Here is a 17,789-nt window from a genome sequence, read left to right as displayed (position 1 = left end):
GACCGCGGTATGGAAAGGGTTAAACGGCTGACATCTGCACAGATGTCAGCCGTTTATACCAGGGTGCCAGCAATGTGCTGGCACCCTGGTATAACCACTAGAAGCCAACGATCATTCATGGGGAGGCGGGCGGGGGATCGCGATCCCGCCTGCCGCACCGCCCGCCTCCCGCAACGCCCCCACCGCCTGCGACACCCCCCCCGCACCACCCGCCGGCATCAAATCATGCAGGGGTGCAGGGGGGGGGTGAAAAATATAGATTATAGGCACTCAAAAGTTTCTGATCCCCGCGGTCAGGGACCGCGGGCATCAGAAACTGCAAAAAGCGCAGCAAACCGCAGGTCTGAATTGACCTGCGATTTGCTGCGATCGCCGACACGGGGGGGTCACATCACCCCCCCTGGCGTTGTCACAGGATGCCGGCTGAAGAATTTCAGCCGAAATCCCGTTCCGTTTAACCCCTCGGGCGCCGGAATCCCGATTTAAAAGTTAGGACGTACCGGTACGTCCTTGGTCCTTAAGGACTCGGGAAATAGGGCGTACCGGTACGTCCTATGTCCTTAAGGGGTTAAGGGAGGCCCCGCGTGCGTAAACAGTTCTTATATCATGCGAGCAAGGGTTAATATAGGATGTAGAAAATGGCTTGGCGAGTAGTGGAGGACTTCCAGGCGAGAGTATATCTACTGCGGACACGCCGTGCTTCCCCTTGGGCTTATGGGACGTGCACTGTTGCTGGGCAGATTTGCTGGGAGTGGGCCTGTTGCAGGGGAGGTTCCTGAGTGTGGCACTGGGCTCTGAGGGGATCTGTAGCCGGGCATTGGACATTCAGACGGGTATTTACTGGGGTATAAGGCTTTAAGGCAGTTTTTGACTGTTCTGTCCCCACATGAAGGCGAATGAAGGTGTAACTGATAATGGCTTTGTGACTGGCCTACCTTCGTATCCAAGCAGTGGAGCAGACCGGACCGGCAGATGCTCAGGTTAGATGGATCCAGACGTAGACATGAGGATGCAATCAAACGTGGGTTTATTTGATCCAGAGCAGTGACATACAGTGATGGAATACAGTAGATGCTGTCATGTGGATGTCTTTTCTGAGGCTAACTGCTGAGGCAACTGCTGGTCAAAAACTGATGCCTTCACAAGCCAAGGTGTGTGTCTCCAGTCACAAAGGATGCAGCACTGAAAAAGGCTACAGGAAGTGACCAGGCCCAAGGCTGCTAAAACCACGCCCAGAGATAAAACTTTATAGACAACGAACGAGGCGTGCAGCATACAAATTCCGGCCAGCAGATGGCAGCAGAGAACAATAGACTTAAACAACATAGGTAAAACAAGAAATAATACATTGCAGAAATTCAATATGAAAGCAACAGCACAGCGAGTGATTGGCTGTAGCAGTATACGGGATGTTGACACTGCAGCAACCTGTGGAAGAGGACAAAGCAGAGGAGGGCTGGATCAAAGATATTTTCACGTCATCTTCTGTATAGTGTAAAAATGCATTTAAGAAAATGCTAAAAAGTCAAGCACATTGCTAAAACGCCTAAAAAAGGTCACAAAAAGACAGGTGTTAAAAAAGCCACATACCACCATCACACCAATCAGCTCAACCCCTCTAGCGCCCCAAGTAGTAATAAGACCCCCTTAAAGCTCGCCTCAGTGCCCCCAATCATAATGTTCCCCTATACTGCTTCCATTAGTAATAAGGCCCCAACAGTGCCCCCAATATTAATAAAGCCTCCTTATAGTGCCCCCAGTAATAACAAAATTCCCCTCCCATAGTGCCCCAGTAGTAATAACTGACTAATAGTATAAAACTCAATTTTATTATATTTCTTTTAAAACCAACATAATGCTTGGGAACATAAAGTGGGGAGATTAAAACTTTCAGGAGTGACAGTCGCACTATAAGTGGCCAGTAATTCTGTGTACAGCTTTTGTCCAAGCCTCGGACTTGCCTACATATTTTTATAAATCATTGATGTAGAGTCTCTTCTTTTGAGACCCATGTATAACACCCTGTCTAACTCCTGTCTAAAACCTAACAACCTGAATCCCTACATGTTTCGCCGAGCCTGTCGGCAGGGCCGTCTTTTCGAATGGGCACGCTGGGCAGTTGCCCGGGGGCCCCACTTGCCTGGGGGCCCGCCTGCCCAGTGAACCCACCAGCCAACTTCCCAACCGTCATTTAGCAGCGTTGCCGCCAGGGCCGTCTTTACCAAGGGGCAAAAGGGGCAGCTGCCCTGGGCCCAGTTGCTCCTGGGGGGGCCCAAGGCAGCTGCCTCTTGAGCCCTGCTAGCTACTGCCCCGGGTGTCAGGCTGTCGGCTACACAGGCATCATGATCATACTGTGTTAATGATCTTAATTCTAGGACCTTAATGAGTTTTGATCTAGGACCTTAATGACATCATTACCATGTGACCAGTAACCTAGCAATTACTGGTCACATGGCTATGAAGTCATCACAGGTCCTATCAGGAGTGTTGCAGAAGTTAAAGGGACTCTGTCACCACTTTCTAACCCCCCCTTTTCAAAGTATTGTTATCTGCATGGCGCCCCTGTGATTATAAATGTGTTGTTAGAAGTTAAATTCGCCGTCTCCTTTTGATAAAAAGAGCTTTTATCTAACCTGTCAATCTTCTTGATAAGGTGCCCAGGGCGTTTCTTTTCGTCTCAATCTGCCGCCCGCCGCCGCCACCGTTGGTGCCCAGCTCCTCCCCTCATGCTTTCAGCGCCGCCTGAATGTAATCAAATACGCCTCCGGCTCTCTCTCAGTGCCCCCTCCTCCTTTTCAAAGATCCCGCGCGTGCGCACAGGGCTGTGCCTGATGCGCCCGTGCGGACATTTACAATCAGCCTCATTGAGCGAAGTGCGCATGCGCGCACTTCGCTCAACCTCCTCATCAGACGAGCACTGCAGCCGGCTGGCTGCAGTGCTCGTCTGATGAGGAGGTTGAGCGAAGTGCGCGCATGCGCACTTCGCTCAATGAGGCTGATTGTAAATGTCCGCACGGGCGCATCAGGCACAGCCCTGTGCGCACGCGCGGGATCTTTGAAAAGGAGGAGGGGGCACTGAGAGAGAGCCGGAGGCGTATTTGATTACATTCAGGCGGCGCTGAAAGCATGAGGGGAGGAGCTGGGCACCAACGGTGGCGGCGGCGGGCGGCAGATTGAGACGAAAAGAAACGCCCTGGGCACCTTATCAAGAAGATTGACAGGTTAGATAAAAGCTCTTTTTATCAAAAGGAGACGGCGAATTTAACTTCTAACAACACATTTATAATCACAGGGGCGCCATGCAGATAACAATACTTTGAAAAGGGGGGGTTAGAAAGTGGTGACAGAGTCCCTTTAACTGTGGAGCTTTTCTGTGTAAAGATTACATCAGAAAAAGGTGACATGGGGTTGTTATTTTAATATACTGTAAACTACTGTATAGTGGGGTGCTGTGTACTGTGTGGGGGGCTGTATACTGTGTGGGGGCCTGTATACTGTGTGGTGGGCTGTATATTGTGTGGTGGGCTATATATTGTGTAATGGGCTGTATATTGTGTGGTGGGCTGTATACTGTGTGTGGGGGGGGGGTGGCCTGTATACTGTGTGGGGGGCCTGTATAGTGTGGGGGGCCTGTATAGTGTGGGGGGCCTGTATAGTGTGGGGGGCCTGTATAGTGTGGGGGGGGGCTGTATAGTGGGGGGAGTGCTATACTGCTGTACTGTATAGTGTGGGGGGCTGTATACTGTGGGTGCGGTATAGTGTAGAGTGCTGTACTGTATAGTGTGGGGGGCTGTATCGTGTATAGTTTGGGGTGCTGTATCGTGTATAGTTTGGGGTGCTGTATACAGTGAGGTGCTGTATAGTGTGGGGGTCTATACTGCTCTACTATATACTGTGGGGTACTGTATAGTGTGGGGTGCTAAACTGCATACTGTGTGGTGCTGTATACTATAGGGTGCTATACTGCATACTGTGTGGTGCTGTATACTATAGGGTGCTATACTGCATACTGTGGGGTGCTGTATACTATAGGGTGCTAAACTGCATACTGTGTGGTGCTGTATACTATAGGGTGCTATACTGCATACTGTGTGGTGCTGTATACTATAGGGTGCTATACTGTATACTGTGTGGTGCTGTATACTATAGGATGCTATACTGCATACTGTGTGGTGCTGTATACTATAGGGTGCTATACTGCATACTGTGTGGTGCTGTATACTATAGGGTGCTATACTGCATACTGTGTGGTGCTGTATACTATAGGGTGCTATACTGCATACTGTGTGGTGCTGTATACTATAGGGTGCTATACTGCATACTGTGTGGTGCTGTATACTATAGGGTGCTAAACTGCATACTGTGTGGTGCTGTATACTATAGGGTGCTATACTGCATACTGTGTGGTGCTGTATACTATAGGGTGCTATACTGCATACTGTGTGGTGCTGTATACTATAGGGTGCTATACTGCATACTGTGTGGTGCTGTATACTATAGGGTGCTATACTGCATACTGTGTGGTGCTGTATACTATAGGGTGCTATACTGCATACTGTGTGGTGCTGTATACTATAGGGTGCTATACTGCATACTGTGTGGTGCTGTATACTATAGGGTGCTATACTGCATACTGTGTGGTGCTGTATACTATAGGGTGCTATACTGCATACTTGGGGGTTTACATCCACTTTAATCATACAACTAAAAAAACGAAATAAATATAGATATATATATAAATGTACACACACTCTGGTGCTGGTGGGTAATGCTGGTGTGGGTACTGCTGGTGCTGGTGGGTATTAATGTTGGAGTGGCATGTGTACTGCCTGGGTACTCTACATTGTGACATCACAAAAAAAAAAAATGTTTGGGTTTACATCCACTTTAAGTTATTAGTGCCCCTCAAGTTTTGACTGTAATATCTTATGTGTCCCCCTTATATAGCAATCTTAGAGTTGCCACTCGTTCGAGGAAGTGTAAAAAAGGTGAGGAAAAATAAAGTTTATTACGTGTTGGTGAAAATAACCTTTAGTGCAGAAATGAAACGTAATGTTTTGAGTGGAGCACAGAAGAGGAAAAAGGCTGCAGAGGAGAAAGAGAAAATGTGCAAACTTCCAAAACTAACATCTTGGCTCAATCCAGGTGCAACGTCAGCCAGTAGTTCTGCTCCTCCAGATGTAGCATCCACATCTACATGCACTCCAATTCCAGCAGAAATACCAATGGTATCATTACCTGATCCTACTGCTGGGGAAAATCCACAAGAGGAAATGCCCAATAAATATCGCCTTATTGATAATTTGCATTTTTATTCTAGTGCGTGATTGTGTAGACAGGGCCCCAGTGCACTGTATTGCCCGGGGGCCTATAATGCTCTTAAGATGGCACTGCCTGTCGGCGTCTTCAGGGGAAACTATCAGGTGAATGTTGGGGGCGGGGTCAGGGCTTTTTAAACCTTCCGGTTTATTTTAATGTCCAATCCTTTTGTTACAGGGGAGGGGACGCTGCCGATAGATGTGCACTCCACCAGCGTCAACAGCCCGGTCATATAGTATACACCCACAGTCTATGTGACGGGGCACCCACCTATTGGTGGGACGCTGGTGGAGTGCACATCTATCGGCAGCGTCCCCTCCCCTGTAACAAAAGGATTGGACATTAAAATAAACCGGAAGGTTTAAAAAGCCCTGACCCCGCCCCCAACATTCACCTGATAGTTTCCCCTGAAGACGCCGACAGGCTCGGCGAAACATGTAGGGATTCAGGTTGTTAGGTTTTAGACAGGAGTTAGACAGGGTGTTATACATGGGTCTCAAAAGAAGAGACTCTACATCAATGATTTATAAAAATATGTAGGCAAGTCCGAGGCTTGGACAAAAGCTGTACACAGAATTACTGGCCACTTATAGTGCGACTGTCACTCCTGAAAGTTTTAATCTCCCCACTTTATGTTCCCAAGATTATGTTGGTTTTAAAAGAAATATAATAAAATTGAGTTTTATACTATTAGTCAGAGGAGTTGCCAAAATACGTGTGGTCCTAGTGGCCGTTAATAATTAAAAATTTTTGTAAATAGTTGCGTAGTAACTCCTTTGAGGGATTTCTTTGTTTGTTATAATTGTCCAGTAGTAATAATGCCCCTATAGTGTCCCAGTCGTAATAAAGCCCTCTACAGTGCTTCCAGTAATAATAAAGCCCCCCTGTAGTAATAATGGCACCTATAGAGTCCATAGTAGTAGTAATAATGCCCCCTATAGTGTCCCACTAGTAATACAGTCCTCAATAGTGCTCCCAGTAGTAATGAGGTCCCCTAATAATGTCCCCAGTAGTAATAATAATGCCCTCTATACTGCCCCAAGTAGTAATAAGGCCCTCCTATTGTGCCCCCTATTGTATGCTTCCCCCAATGTAGAAAATAAAACATATCAAATACCTGATTCCCATTCCATGCTGTGATTCTGGCAGAGGCAATGATGTTATTTTGCCGCTTGCACTGTTTATATGTCCCCTTTAGGCTTCAGGTCTGGTAATCTATGGCCAATTTCAGACCATATTCAGCGTGAGAAATACCCTCTGTGTGTCCGAGGCATTTCCCATTCTGAATGCCGCTCCTATGATAGGACCTGCCCCCCAGCATTAGGTGGGAACACAAAGCATTATAAATCCTTCTAATGCAGTTGGTCCATGTCATAGGAGCAGCCTTCACACACAGATAGGGATGAGCGAACTTGTGTCTTCAAGTTCGGCGTACAAGGTTCGGGTTATCTAAGAATTCCGTTATGGATTCCACTACCACGGACCATAACTCAGAGGGTATTTCTTGCTCGTGTGAAAGTAGCCCATGATAGTGAACAACAGTGCAGGGAGACCTCGGCTCTGGTTCCCCACCGCAGTGCTCAACCATATCAACATCCTGAAGATGACAGTACAGTTGATTGCATTTGATTAGGCTCCCTGGACAAAACATGCAGGGCTTGACAGGGGGGTGCCCTGGTCTCTGGGGTCCCACAAATATACATCATTATAAAGACCGACACTGACCGTACAACGACCAGGGAGTATAGTCCACAGTTGCCAAGAGGTATATCCTCTACACATTTGTATGCTACCACAGGCGAACCGGAGCTTTGGCGCTGTAAATTGCAGTGGACTATCAGGTGAGCACAGGATAATTTTTAACATTTAGAGGGGTTACAAATGTTTTAGGGCTCTTTCACACTTGCGTTGTCCGGATCCGGCGTGTACTCCATTTGCCAGAATTACACGCCGGATCCGGAAAAACGCAAGTGAACTGAAAGCATTTGAAGACGTCTTCAAAATGCGTTCAGTGTTACTATGGCACCCAGGACGCTATTAAAGTCCTGGCTGCCATAGTAGTAGTGGGGAGCGGGGGAGCAGTATACTTACCAGCCGTGCGGCTTCCGGGGCGCTCCAGAATGACGTCAGAGCGCCCCATGCGCATGGATGATGTGATCCATGCGACACGTCATCCATGAGCGTGGGGCGCCCTGACGTCACTCTGAAGCGCCCCGGGAGCCGCACGGACGGTAAGTATACTGCTCCTCCGCTCCCCACTACACTTTACCATGGCAAACAGGACTTTAGCGTCCCGGCAGCCATGGTAACCACTCTGAAAAAGCTAAATGTCGGATCCGGCAATGCACCGAAACGACGTTTAGCTTAAGGCCGGATCCGGATTAATGCCTTTCAATGGGCATTAATTCCGGATCCGGCCTTGCGGCAAGTGTTCAGGATTTTTGACCGGAGCAAAAAGCGCAGCATGCTGCAGTATTTTCTCCGGTCAAAAAACGTTCCGGTCCGGAACTGAAGACATCCTGATGCATCCTGAACGGATTTCTCTCCATTCACAATGCATTAGGATAAAACTGATCAGGATTCTTCCGGCATAGAGCCCCGACGATGGAACTCTATGCCGGAAGAAAAGAACGCAAGTGTGAAAGCAGCCTTAGTTACATATGACATGGATGGTCTTCTTCACATAAAAATCTCCTTGCTTTACACACAGCAAGCACTTCAATACCACCAAACAAGACCCTTCCTAGCTGCGCATGCGCACGGATGAGGCTCTATGGCTAGCGTGTGTTATAAACAAAGCAGTGTAATCTCGCGATGCTTTGCCCGGCCTCAACATGTCGGACTGCACGTGTTTATGGGCGGAAGTGCGTGTTTCTACCTACTTCCGGTTTACGCTGCTCATCGGTACAGCGCCATGGAAGGGACAGAGTAAGTGACTTGGGAGTAGAATCCAAAGCCATCAGTGCGTTGTGACAGTGTGATGGCTGCCGAGCGGGGATGATATGGGGCTAGTGCGTGCCGTGATTACGGTGCAGGACATAGAGGAGGGAAGGCTTACCTCCTGTGACAACGAGGAGACCTCTGATCGCTGCATGCTGGCATAACAGTTGGCAGCAAGTATTTGCCCCATAGCCTTGTTATTACGTGTGTAGGCCACCGTATATTAATGAGGCAGGAAGAGGGGGCCTGCTCAGGACCCCCACAGTGGGGAGCTGCTGTCCTGCCTCATGTACACGACTGTATTGGGTTCACGTCTGATCTGTATTTTTGTGGATCTCACACGGACCTATTCATTTATATGGGTCTGCGAAAAATCCGGGCATGGCTGATGTCCTCCGCTTGCTGTCTGCACCCGAATGGGTATTTCTGCAAAGAAGCTGCGACATGTACACAGCCGGTATCCATATTTTGCCGATCTGCGGTTTGCGAACACCAAAACTGTTACGGACGTGGGCATGGGCCTTAGGCTCCATTCACACGTCCGTGGTGTGTTGCGGATCCGCAACACACCCGCCCGGCACCCCTATAGAAATGCCTATTCTTGTCAGCAAGCTGCGGACAAGAATAGGACATGTTCTATCTTTTGCGGAGCTGAAGATCGGGGCCGCGCTCCGCAAATGCAGATGCTGACAGCACACTGTGTGCTGTCCGCATCCATTCCATCCCCATAGAAAATGAATGGGTCCGCACCCATTCCGCAAGATTCTTCACCGCCAGAGCTCTGGTTCAAACGGCAGGTCTCTGTTTTCCTGGCTGCAGCAGTGACATCATGTGGCCACTGCAGCCAATCTGTAGCCTCAGAGGTGCACTGAAGGGGCCAATGATTGGTAGCTGCAGCCAAGAAAGCAGAGCCCTGCCGGGAGAAACTGAGCTGTGACGGCGCAGGATCTTTGGTAACTGATCATGTGTTCTTTATAAAAAGTTGATCCTGAGTTCTCTGGTTTGCTCTTGAAACTGGACAACCCCTTTAAGGGTTTGCCTTTTCAGTCTTTTGTCCATGTGTTCCATTAGAGCAGGGGTCAGCAACCTACGGCACGCCAGCTGCTGTGAAACTACAACTCCCAGCGTGCACACTTGTTTGGCTGTGTTTTTTTTTTTAAACTACCATAGAAGTGAAATGAGCGTTCTGGGAGTTGTAGTTTCAGAACAGCTGGAGTGCCCCTCTATGAGCCAGAATGGTGGGCCGCTTATCTGAAGAGACATCCAGTATAGTACATGTAAACCAGCTAAACATATGGCTGATAGGCAATGGCATCCATGGGGTGTTACAGCTTGTGGCTACCCTTTTGACTGAATCTAGTGAGCAAGCAACCTGTCTCACAGCTGAGCATCTGTTACAATGTATCCACATGGTCTGAACACCAGACTGATACATTGTAGCAAACTGTCAGGACAGGCAAGAGCATCCTGCAGGGTTTCTGAAGAATGCTTATTCACTGACACCGAGCGGAGAAAGGGGGTTGTCCAAGAATGAGAACTTGCCACATGGCCACAGAATAGATGATGCGTGTCTGATGGCTACGGGTCTGGCTGCTGGGCCCCCACAGATCATAAGGATGAGGGTCCTGTGTGAATGCAGCAGTGGTGGAGCCTGCGCAGTGCAACTCCATTCATATCTGCTGGACAGGTGATAAGCTGTCATTCTGTGACAACCCTTCTAAAACAAGGGACCCTCTCGTACAGTGATGGAAGGGGGATTTTCATCTTAGTCGGTGACTGAGTATTGCTGCCATATGTCATGATCATTGGGGATTCAGGGACCCCTGGTACTCTCCATGATCAAGGGTGTGTGTGCCTGTTGGGACGCCCAAAATGGAATGACACGTAAATGAGAAGCCCAGTAATAGTGCATAATATTGGGTCAAACATGACCTTGCGGGGGATGCGGTGTCGTTTACCTTGCCATATGAAGTCGAGAATGGCCTGTTGGCGGAGGCATAGTTCTGACACTGAGAGGGTCTCAAAGTAGTAAAGCAATTTTGGAAGGAGGGATATCTTCACCGTTGCTATGCGGCCTAGCAGTGATATGTATGGGGTTTCCATTTAACAAGGAGGGATTTGAGCTCGCGAAAGAGGGGAGGGAAGTTACTAGAGTACAGGGAGGCATACGTAGGGGTTATATAAACCCCCAGGTACTTCAGCGTGGTATCCGACCATCGATAAGGAAAGTTTCTTAGGAGCAGTGTTAGGTCACAGGTGGGTATAAGGACAGGTAGGGCCTCTCTTAGAAGTATTGACCTTATATCCTGAGAGGGCGCCGTAATGTGATAAGGCTGTTTGTAGGTTAGGTAGTGTGATGTGGGGATTGGTCAGGGTGAGGAGGAAGTCGTTTGCGTAAAGGGAGATCTTGAATTCCTTATCCCGAACTTTAAGTCCCTGGATGTCGGGGTTCAGTCGTGTGTGCCGCAAGGGGTTCTATACACAGCGCAAAAATAAACAGTGAAAGTGGACAGCCCTGACGAGTACCATTAGAGATGTTAAACGGAGTGGAGGAGCAGAAGGGCAACTTGACAAGTACCGAAGGGGCAGAGTAGAGGCTGAGAATGGCTTTTTATAAAGGGTTCTGCGATACCGAAGGTTCGGAGGGTTTCGAATAGGGAAGACCAGTCGAGCCGGTCAAAGGCCTTCTTTGCGATAAGGCTCAAAATTACTGTGGGGGTCATGGTGCGAGTTGCCACGTCAATCAAATTAATAACCCGGCGAGCGTTATCTCCACCCTGTTGATAGGGGATAAACCCCACCTGGTCCTTTATGGACCAGGGTGGGGAGCCACACATTCAGGCGAGCAGCGAGAATTTGAGTTAAAATTTTAAGGTCTGCATTAAGAAGGGCGATTGGTCTATAGTTAGCGCAGTCCTGAGGATCTTTACCTGTCTTGTGGATGACTACAATGTGGGATGACATCATGGACGACGGGATTGGGGAGCACAGTAGAAACAAGTTGAGTAAGGCCAGGAGGTGGGGGGAGAGTTCCGATCGAAACGTCTTGTAGTACAGGTCTGTGAACCCATTCTGGGGTCCTTTTCTGCAGACCCCTCAGAGTGGCTGTCGCTGGACCTGCGGTGGGAATCATACTTGCCTGATCCCCGTTGCTGGGTTCCTGCTCCATACTTCCTCCTTAGGTGCTCCAGGTCTCTGGTCCTTCTGCTTCAACATCCTATTTGATGCAGGTTACATGGCTGCTGCTGCCAATGATGTGACGCATGGGTGACATGTCCTTACCAAGTGACCCGCATCAGACCGGATGTTGACGTTGGGAGACCCAAGACCTGCAGCACCAGATGGGGATTGATAGAGCTGGAACTCAGTGACGGGGATCAGGTAAGTGTGATTACCATCGCGGGTCTGGCCATACTGGGGGGGGGGGCCTCTCCCAGAGAGATGTGGGTCAGGGGTCCCCTGTTCTACTCCAGAGGTAACTGGGGGCTGTACATTTATTATATGGTATTTTTGTATGCTAGTCTTTAGCAAAATGTATTAGGATTGTGTGGAAAGTTGTCCACCAAAATAACAGACAAGCTGCATTCCCTGCCTTATAAATTCTTATCGTTCTCTTAGACCCCGGAAACTTCCACGTGTCCCCGAGAATCTTCTGAAGAAAAGGAAGAAATATCAGGGTCTTAAGGCAGCAGAGGCCAAGAGAGCTCTAGAGGAAAAGAGAAAGGTACTTGTGCACTACTGCAGTTTTTTCTGGGACCACAGCTAATTTTGCAGAGGGGAATGTTTTAAAATGCATGCAAGAATTCTTTGCTCACCCGCTCAATCCCGTTGCTTTTCCAGCTCCACCACTTTGGTGCTCCCGTGGTCTATGTTTCTGGTGCTGCAACGATGACCTACCAGACTACCCCAGGTGACCTGTGATAGGCTGCAGTGGTCACGTGGAGTAGTCGGGTAACACAGGGGGAGATTTATCAAAGTGGTGTATAGTAGAACTGGCTTGGTTGCCCATAGCAACCAATCAGATTCCACCTTTCGTTTTCCAATAGAGCTGTGAAAAATGAAAGGTTGAATCTAATTGGTTGCTATAGGCAACTAAGCCAGTTTTACTTTACACCACTTTGATAAATCTCCACCTCATTTTAGGGGGGAAAATTCCTTCCATATCCTAACAATCAGAATAACTGCCTGGTTCAACGACCCTTCTCCAGAAATCTAGTGACTATAACCTGTAATATTATTACACTCCAGAAATACATCCAGGCCCCTCTTGAACTCTTTTATTGTACTCACCATCACCACCTCCTCAGGCAGAGAGTTCCATAGTCTCACTGCTCTTACCGTAAAGAATCCTCTTCTACGTTTGCGTAGAAACCTTCTTTCTTCTAGACCAGGGATCAGCAACCTCCAGCACTCCAGCTGTTCTGACACTACAACTCCCAGAATCTTCTGTGGGGTTACAATAACAACCAAGGAAGTGTGCATGCTGGAAGATGAAGAATGCTGATCCCTGCTCCAGACGCAGAGGATGTCCCCTCGCCACAGTCCTGGGGATAAATAGATGATGGGAGAGATCTCTGTACTGACCCCTGATATATTTATACATATTAATTAGATCTCCCCTCAGTTGTCTTTTTTCTAAAGTGAATAACCCTAATTTTGACAATCTTTCTGGGTACTGTAGTCCCCCCATTCCAGTTATTACTTTAGTTGCCCTCCTCTGGACCCTCTCCAGCTCTGCTATGTCTGCCTTGTTCACAGGAGCCCAGAACTGTACACAGTACTCTGTGTGGTCTGACTAGCGATTTGTAAGGCTACTTTCACACTCTAGTTTGGCGCGGATCCGTCATGTATCTGCCCAAATGCATCCGTTCAAATAATACAACTGCATGCATCTGTTTAGAACGGATCAGTTTGTATTATCTTTAACATAGCCAAAACTGATCCGTCCCCATTGATTTTCATTGTGTGTCAGGATGGATCCGTTTGACTAAGTTTCGAAAGACGGACACCAAAACTCTGCAAGCAGCGTTTTGGTGTCCGCCTCCAAAGCGGAATGGAGCCAAACTGATGCATTCTGAGCGGATCCTTATCCATTCAGAATGCATTAAGGGCGTGACTGATCCGTTTTGGACCGCTTGTGAGATCCCTGAACGGATCTCACAAACGGAAACCAAAACGCTAGTGTGAAAGCAGCCTAAAGTGGTAGGACGATGTTCTCATCACGGGCATCTATGCCCCTATTGATGCAACCTATTATCTTATTGGCCTTGGCAGCAGCTGCCTGACACTGTTTTTTGCAGCTTAGTTTGCTGTTCACTAAAATTCCTAGGTCCTTTTCCATGTCAGTGTTAGGTCTCATGCACACAACCGGTGTGTGTTTTGCCGTCCGCAAAACGCGGATCCGCAAAACACAGATGGCGTTTGTGTGCGTTCCGCAACTTGCGGAACGGCACGGACAGCCATTGATATAACTGCCTATTCTTGTCCGCAAGACAAGAATAGGACAGGTTATATGTATATATATTTTTTTTTTTACCGGGCCACAGAACGGAGCAACGGATGCGGACAGCACACGGAGTGCTGTCCGCATCTTTTGCGGCCTCATTGAAGTGAATGGGTCCAAAACAACGGCCGTATGCATGAGGCCTTACCCAGTGTTTTACCATTTAGTATGTACGGGTGACTTGCATTATTCCTTCCCGTGTGCATAACCTTACATTTGTCAGTGTTAAACCTCATCTGCCACTTATCTGCCCAATCCTCCAATCTATCCAGATCCCTCTGTAGTAGTATACTGTCCTCTTCAGTGTTAATTACTTTACACAGTTTAGTGTCATCTGCGAAAATTGATATTTTACTATGCAAGCCTTCTACAAGATCATTAATAAATATATTGAAGAGAATAGGGCCCAGTACTGACCCCAGGTACTCATCTTTTCTCAGTTTTCCTTTTAAAGTGATTGTTCACCTCTTTTCTACAGACCCAGCAGCTTGGCCGAACCCATGGTGGTAATCATACTTGCCTGATCCCGGTCACTGTATTCTGACTCTGTTGCTGCCCCGCCAGCTCTGCACGTTCCAGGCAGTGGTTTAGCGTGGGTTGTCAGCTCCTAGGGCAAGTCAAGTATTGTGCCCCCTAAAGCACCCCTTTTTTTAAAGGCAATGCTGATCAGGGTCTGCTAAGATGCAGCAGCTTCACTTCGCCCCAGAAACACATCAGATGTTGATGTAGGTCCCATGACCACTGCAGCCAATTACTGGTTGCAGCAATGATGTGTCACCCATGCTTCAGGTGACTGGGCCATGTAACACTCCACCGCTGCGGCAAGTCACTGACTGCAGCGGTCATGTGGCTTGCATCAAATTTAATGTTGATGCAGGGAGACCTGGGACCTGCAGAGCCTACGGGGTTGCAATGGAGCTGGAACCCAGTGGCAGGGATGAGGCAAGTATGTTTATCACCGCAGGTCTGGTCTGTAGAAAAAGTCCTTTGTAGTGAACAACCCATTTAAGGGGGTTCTCTGGGCATTAAAACGTTTTTAAAATGTTCAAATTCCTAACAAAAAAACCCCACTAAGTTTAAAGGGAACCTGTCACCAGGATTTTGTGTATATAGCTGAGGACATGGGCTGCTAGATGGCCGCTAGCACATCTGCAATATCCAGTCCCCATCGCTCTGTGTGCTTTTATTGTGTAAAAAAACCCGATTTGATACATATGCAAATTAACCTGAGATAAGTCCTGTCCCTGACTCATCTCATGTACAGGACTCATCTTTGCATTAATTTTAAGGTTAATTTACATATGTATCAAATCGTTTTTTCCATTTCATCCACCATGACGGCCCACATTGACCTCTGTAGGGGCAGGAACACATAGAGAGTTTAAATTCCCCCCACCCCTCCACCTCCTCAGTGCTTTCCTGCCCCTACAGGGGCCAACATGTAGAGAGAGCCCTCCTTCCTGGAGGGTAGCAAGCTTTATTCTTTTACAGGAATCTCCTGCTGGCCTCCCACGGCAGGGGCTAAGGCTGGCCAGCTTGGAGCAACGAGGACCCTCGTCTTAGCTTATGCTGAGGCCTGCGGTCCTTCCCTACCTCAGACTTCCTTCCCTCTTCTGGGTAATAGTCGGGGGTGCCGGCTTCACAAGGCGCCTCGCGCGCGGCGCTTGGCGTCCTTCCTTACAGGTGACCGGCAGCAGGAGTGGTGCGGCGCATGAAGCGCATTATGGGCGGGCCGGGCGGCGCACGTACCTTTTTCTACAAGCTGGTGCGGCGCAGGCTTACGCTATCAGTCGAGGGCGCTGCTTGATGACGTCAGACGCCGGGACAGAATTTAAAAAAGACCGCGGTATCAGCCTTTGACTGCTGCACCGCGATGTCTGAAGCACCTACTCCTCGCCAGGAAGGCTCTGACCCTTCGGCCATCAGTACAGTGAGTCCCCTCTGGGGGGAAATTGTATTTTAAAATTTCTACTTCTGTTACAATTCTGAATACGGTATATCTGGTTGCTTCCTCCAGGGCAGCAAAGATTCTAAAACTAAAGCAAAGCTCTCAAAGTGCTGTGCATGCTCAAGAAGGTTACCTGAAAATTACAAAAAGAGGCTGTGCAAGCCTTGCACTGCTGAAATATGGAAGGAAGAGCAACCGGATATCCTGTCCGAAATGAAAACTTTTATTACGGACGAAATCAAATCTTCTTTGGCCACTATGTCTGTTCCTACTAGTGTCCCTAACCCTCCCAAGAAACGCAAACTGTCGGTCGTCTCCTCATCTGAGGGCGAGGATGTAGAGGAAGCTTCCGTCACATCCAGACAGATTCCTGCTGAGGACCCCTTGTCCGAGGGGGAAATTTTGGAGGAGGACAAAAAATATTTTTTCTCCACAGACGAGATGGAAGATTTACTCAGAGCAGTCAGGTCCACAATGGGAATCGAGGATACCCCTAGACCCCGGACCGTTCAAGATGAAATGTTTGGCGGCCTTAGATCCAAGACTTCCATCGTCTTCCCTATAAACGAGAATATACGGGAAATGATAATGGAGGAGTGGGCAGATCCTGAGAAGAGATTAGGTGTCCCCAAGGAGTTCAGGAACCGACTCTGCTTTGACCCAGCAGAAAGCAAAATATATAATCAGACCCCCAAAGTCGACATACAGGTTGCGAAGGTTGTAAAGAAAACCGCTCTTCCTTTTGAGGATTCTTCCCAATTGGGTGATCCAATGGACAGAAAAGCAGACGGGCTTCTAAAAAGATCCTGGGAATCAGCAATGTTTGGGGTAAAAGCAAACATTGCAGCAACTTCAGTAGCCAGGGCTATGTATATATGGTTGGGGGAGTTGGACGAACACCTAAAAAATAAGACCCCTAGAGAAGAAATCAGGGAGTCTATTCCACTCCTTCGTTCCGCCACAGCATTCTTAGCGGATGCCTCCGCGGAATCCATCCGCTTCTCAGCCAAAGACGCTGCTCTCTCTAACGCAGCCAGGCGAGCATTATGGATGAAAGCATGGTCAGGGGACAAGGCATCCAAAGCCAAACTCTGTTCTATCCCATTTTCTGGAGAGTTTGTCTTTGGGCCCACTCTAGATAAAATTCTAGAGGGAGCAGCGGATAAGAAAAAGGGATTTCCGGAGGACAAGGAGTCTAGAAAGAAGCCCTTTCGTCAGTTCCAGCCCCAGCAAAGATCCTACAGGGGGAAAGGAAAAACGGGCAGATGGAGCTATCCCAAAGGGGGAAGAGGGAGAGGCTTCATCCTCAATCCCCAAAACCGACAAAATAAACAGCAATGACGCCAGAGTAGGGGGGAGACTGAGGGGGTTTTTTCCATCTTGGGAGCAGATCACCTCAAATCCCTGGGTTCTAAACGTAGTCTCTCAAGGCTACAAAATAGAATTCACTTCTATCCCCCCAAGAAGATTCTGCATCTCATCCCAGAGCAAAACAGAACTTCCAAAAATATGGCAGGGCGTCCGAGACCTCTTAGATCTAGGGGTAATTCAGAGGGTCCCGCAACTAGAACAAAGGAAAGGCTTCTACTCCACCCTCTTCCTAGTAAAGAAACCAGACCAATCCCTGCGAACCATCATAAACCTGAAACCTCTAAACAGATCCATCTTATACAGGAAATTCAGGATGGAAACCATCACATCCACTATTCCCCTAATACAGAAAGGAGCGTTTATGTCGTCAATCGACCTCAAAGACGCATACTACCATATCCCTATCCATCATCTTTCTCAAAAGTACTTAAGGTTCTCCCTAAAAGGGCCGGACGGCTTGATCCACCATTTTCAGTATGTCGCCCTCCCTTTCGGCATCTCCTCGGCCCCCAGGGTCTTCACAAAGGTGGTAGTGGAAATGGTGGCCTATCTTCGTCAGGAAGGCATAACAATTATCCCATACCTAGACGACTTCCTTATTCTTGGCAATACAGAAGCCGAAAATCTGTCTGCAACTCAGAGATTCTCAGAGTTCCTAGAAAGTCTGGGTTGGATCATAAATATAAAAAAATCCACGCTGATTCCATC

General features: G+C 48.3%; 1 protein-coding gene across 1 annotated transcript in view; it reads left to right on the top strand.

The window, feature by feature from the left end:
- The first annotated feature begins 8,138 nt into the window (after positions 1 to 8,138).
- The window catches only part of RPL7L1 (ribosomal protein L7 like 1), a 28,095-nt gene continuing 18,444 nt past the window's right edge, over positions 8,139 to 17,789 (top strand). Inside the window, exons 1-2 of the mRNA XM_040437554.1 lie at positions 8,139 to 8,247; positions 11,878 to 11,983. Of these exons, the coding sequence (XP_040293488.1) occupies positions 8,174 to 8,247; positions 11,878 to 11,983 (180 nt within the window). The 5' untranslated portion in view covers positions 8,139 to 8,173. The remainder of the gene's footprint in view (positions 8,248 to 11,877; positions 11,984 to 17,789) is intronic.

This window comes from Bufo bufo, chromosome 6 (assembly GCF_905171765.1).
Source record: "Bufo bufo chromosome 6, aBufBuf1.1, whole genome shotgun sequence".
Classification (NCBI taxonomy): Eukaryota; Metazoa; Chordata; class Amphibia; order Anura; family Bufonidae; genus Bufo; species Bufo bufo.
The sequence above is the reverse complement of the archived record's forward strand: the minus strand, read 5'-3'. Positions and strand labels throughout refer to the sequence as shown.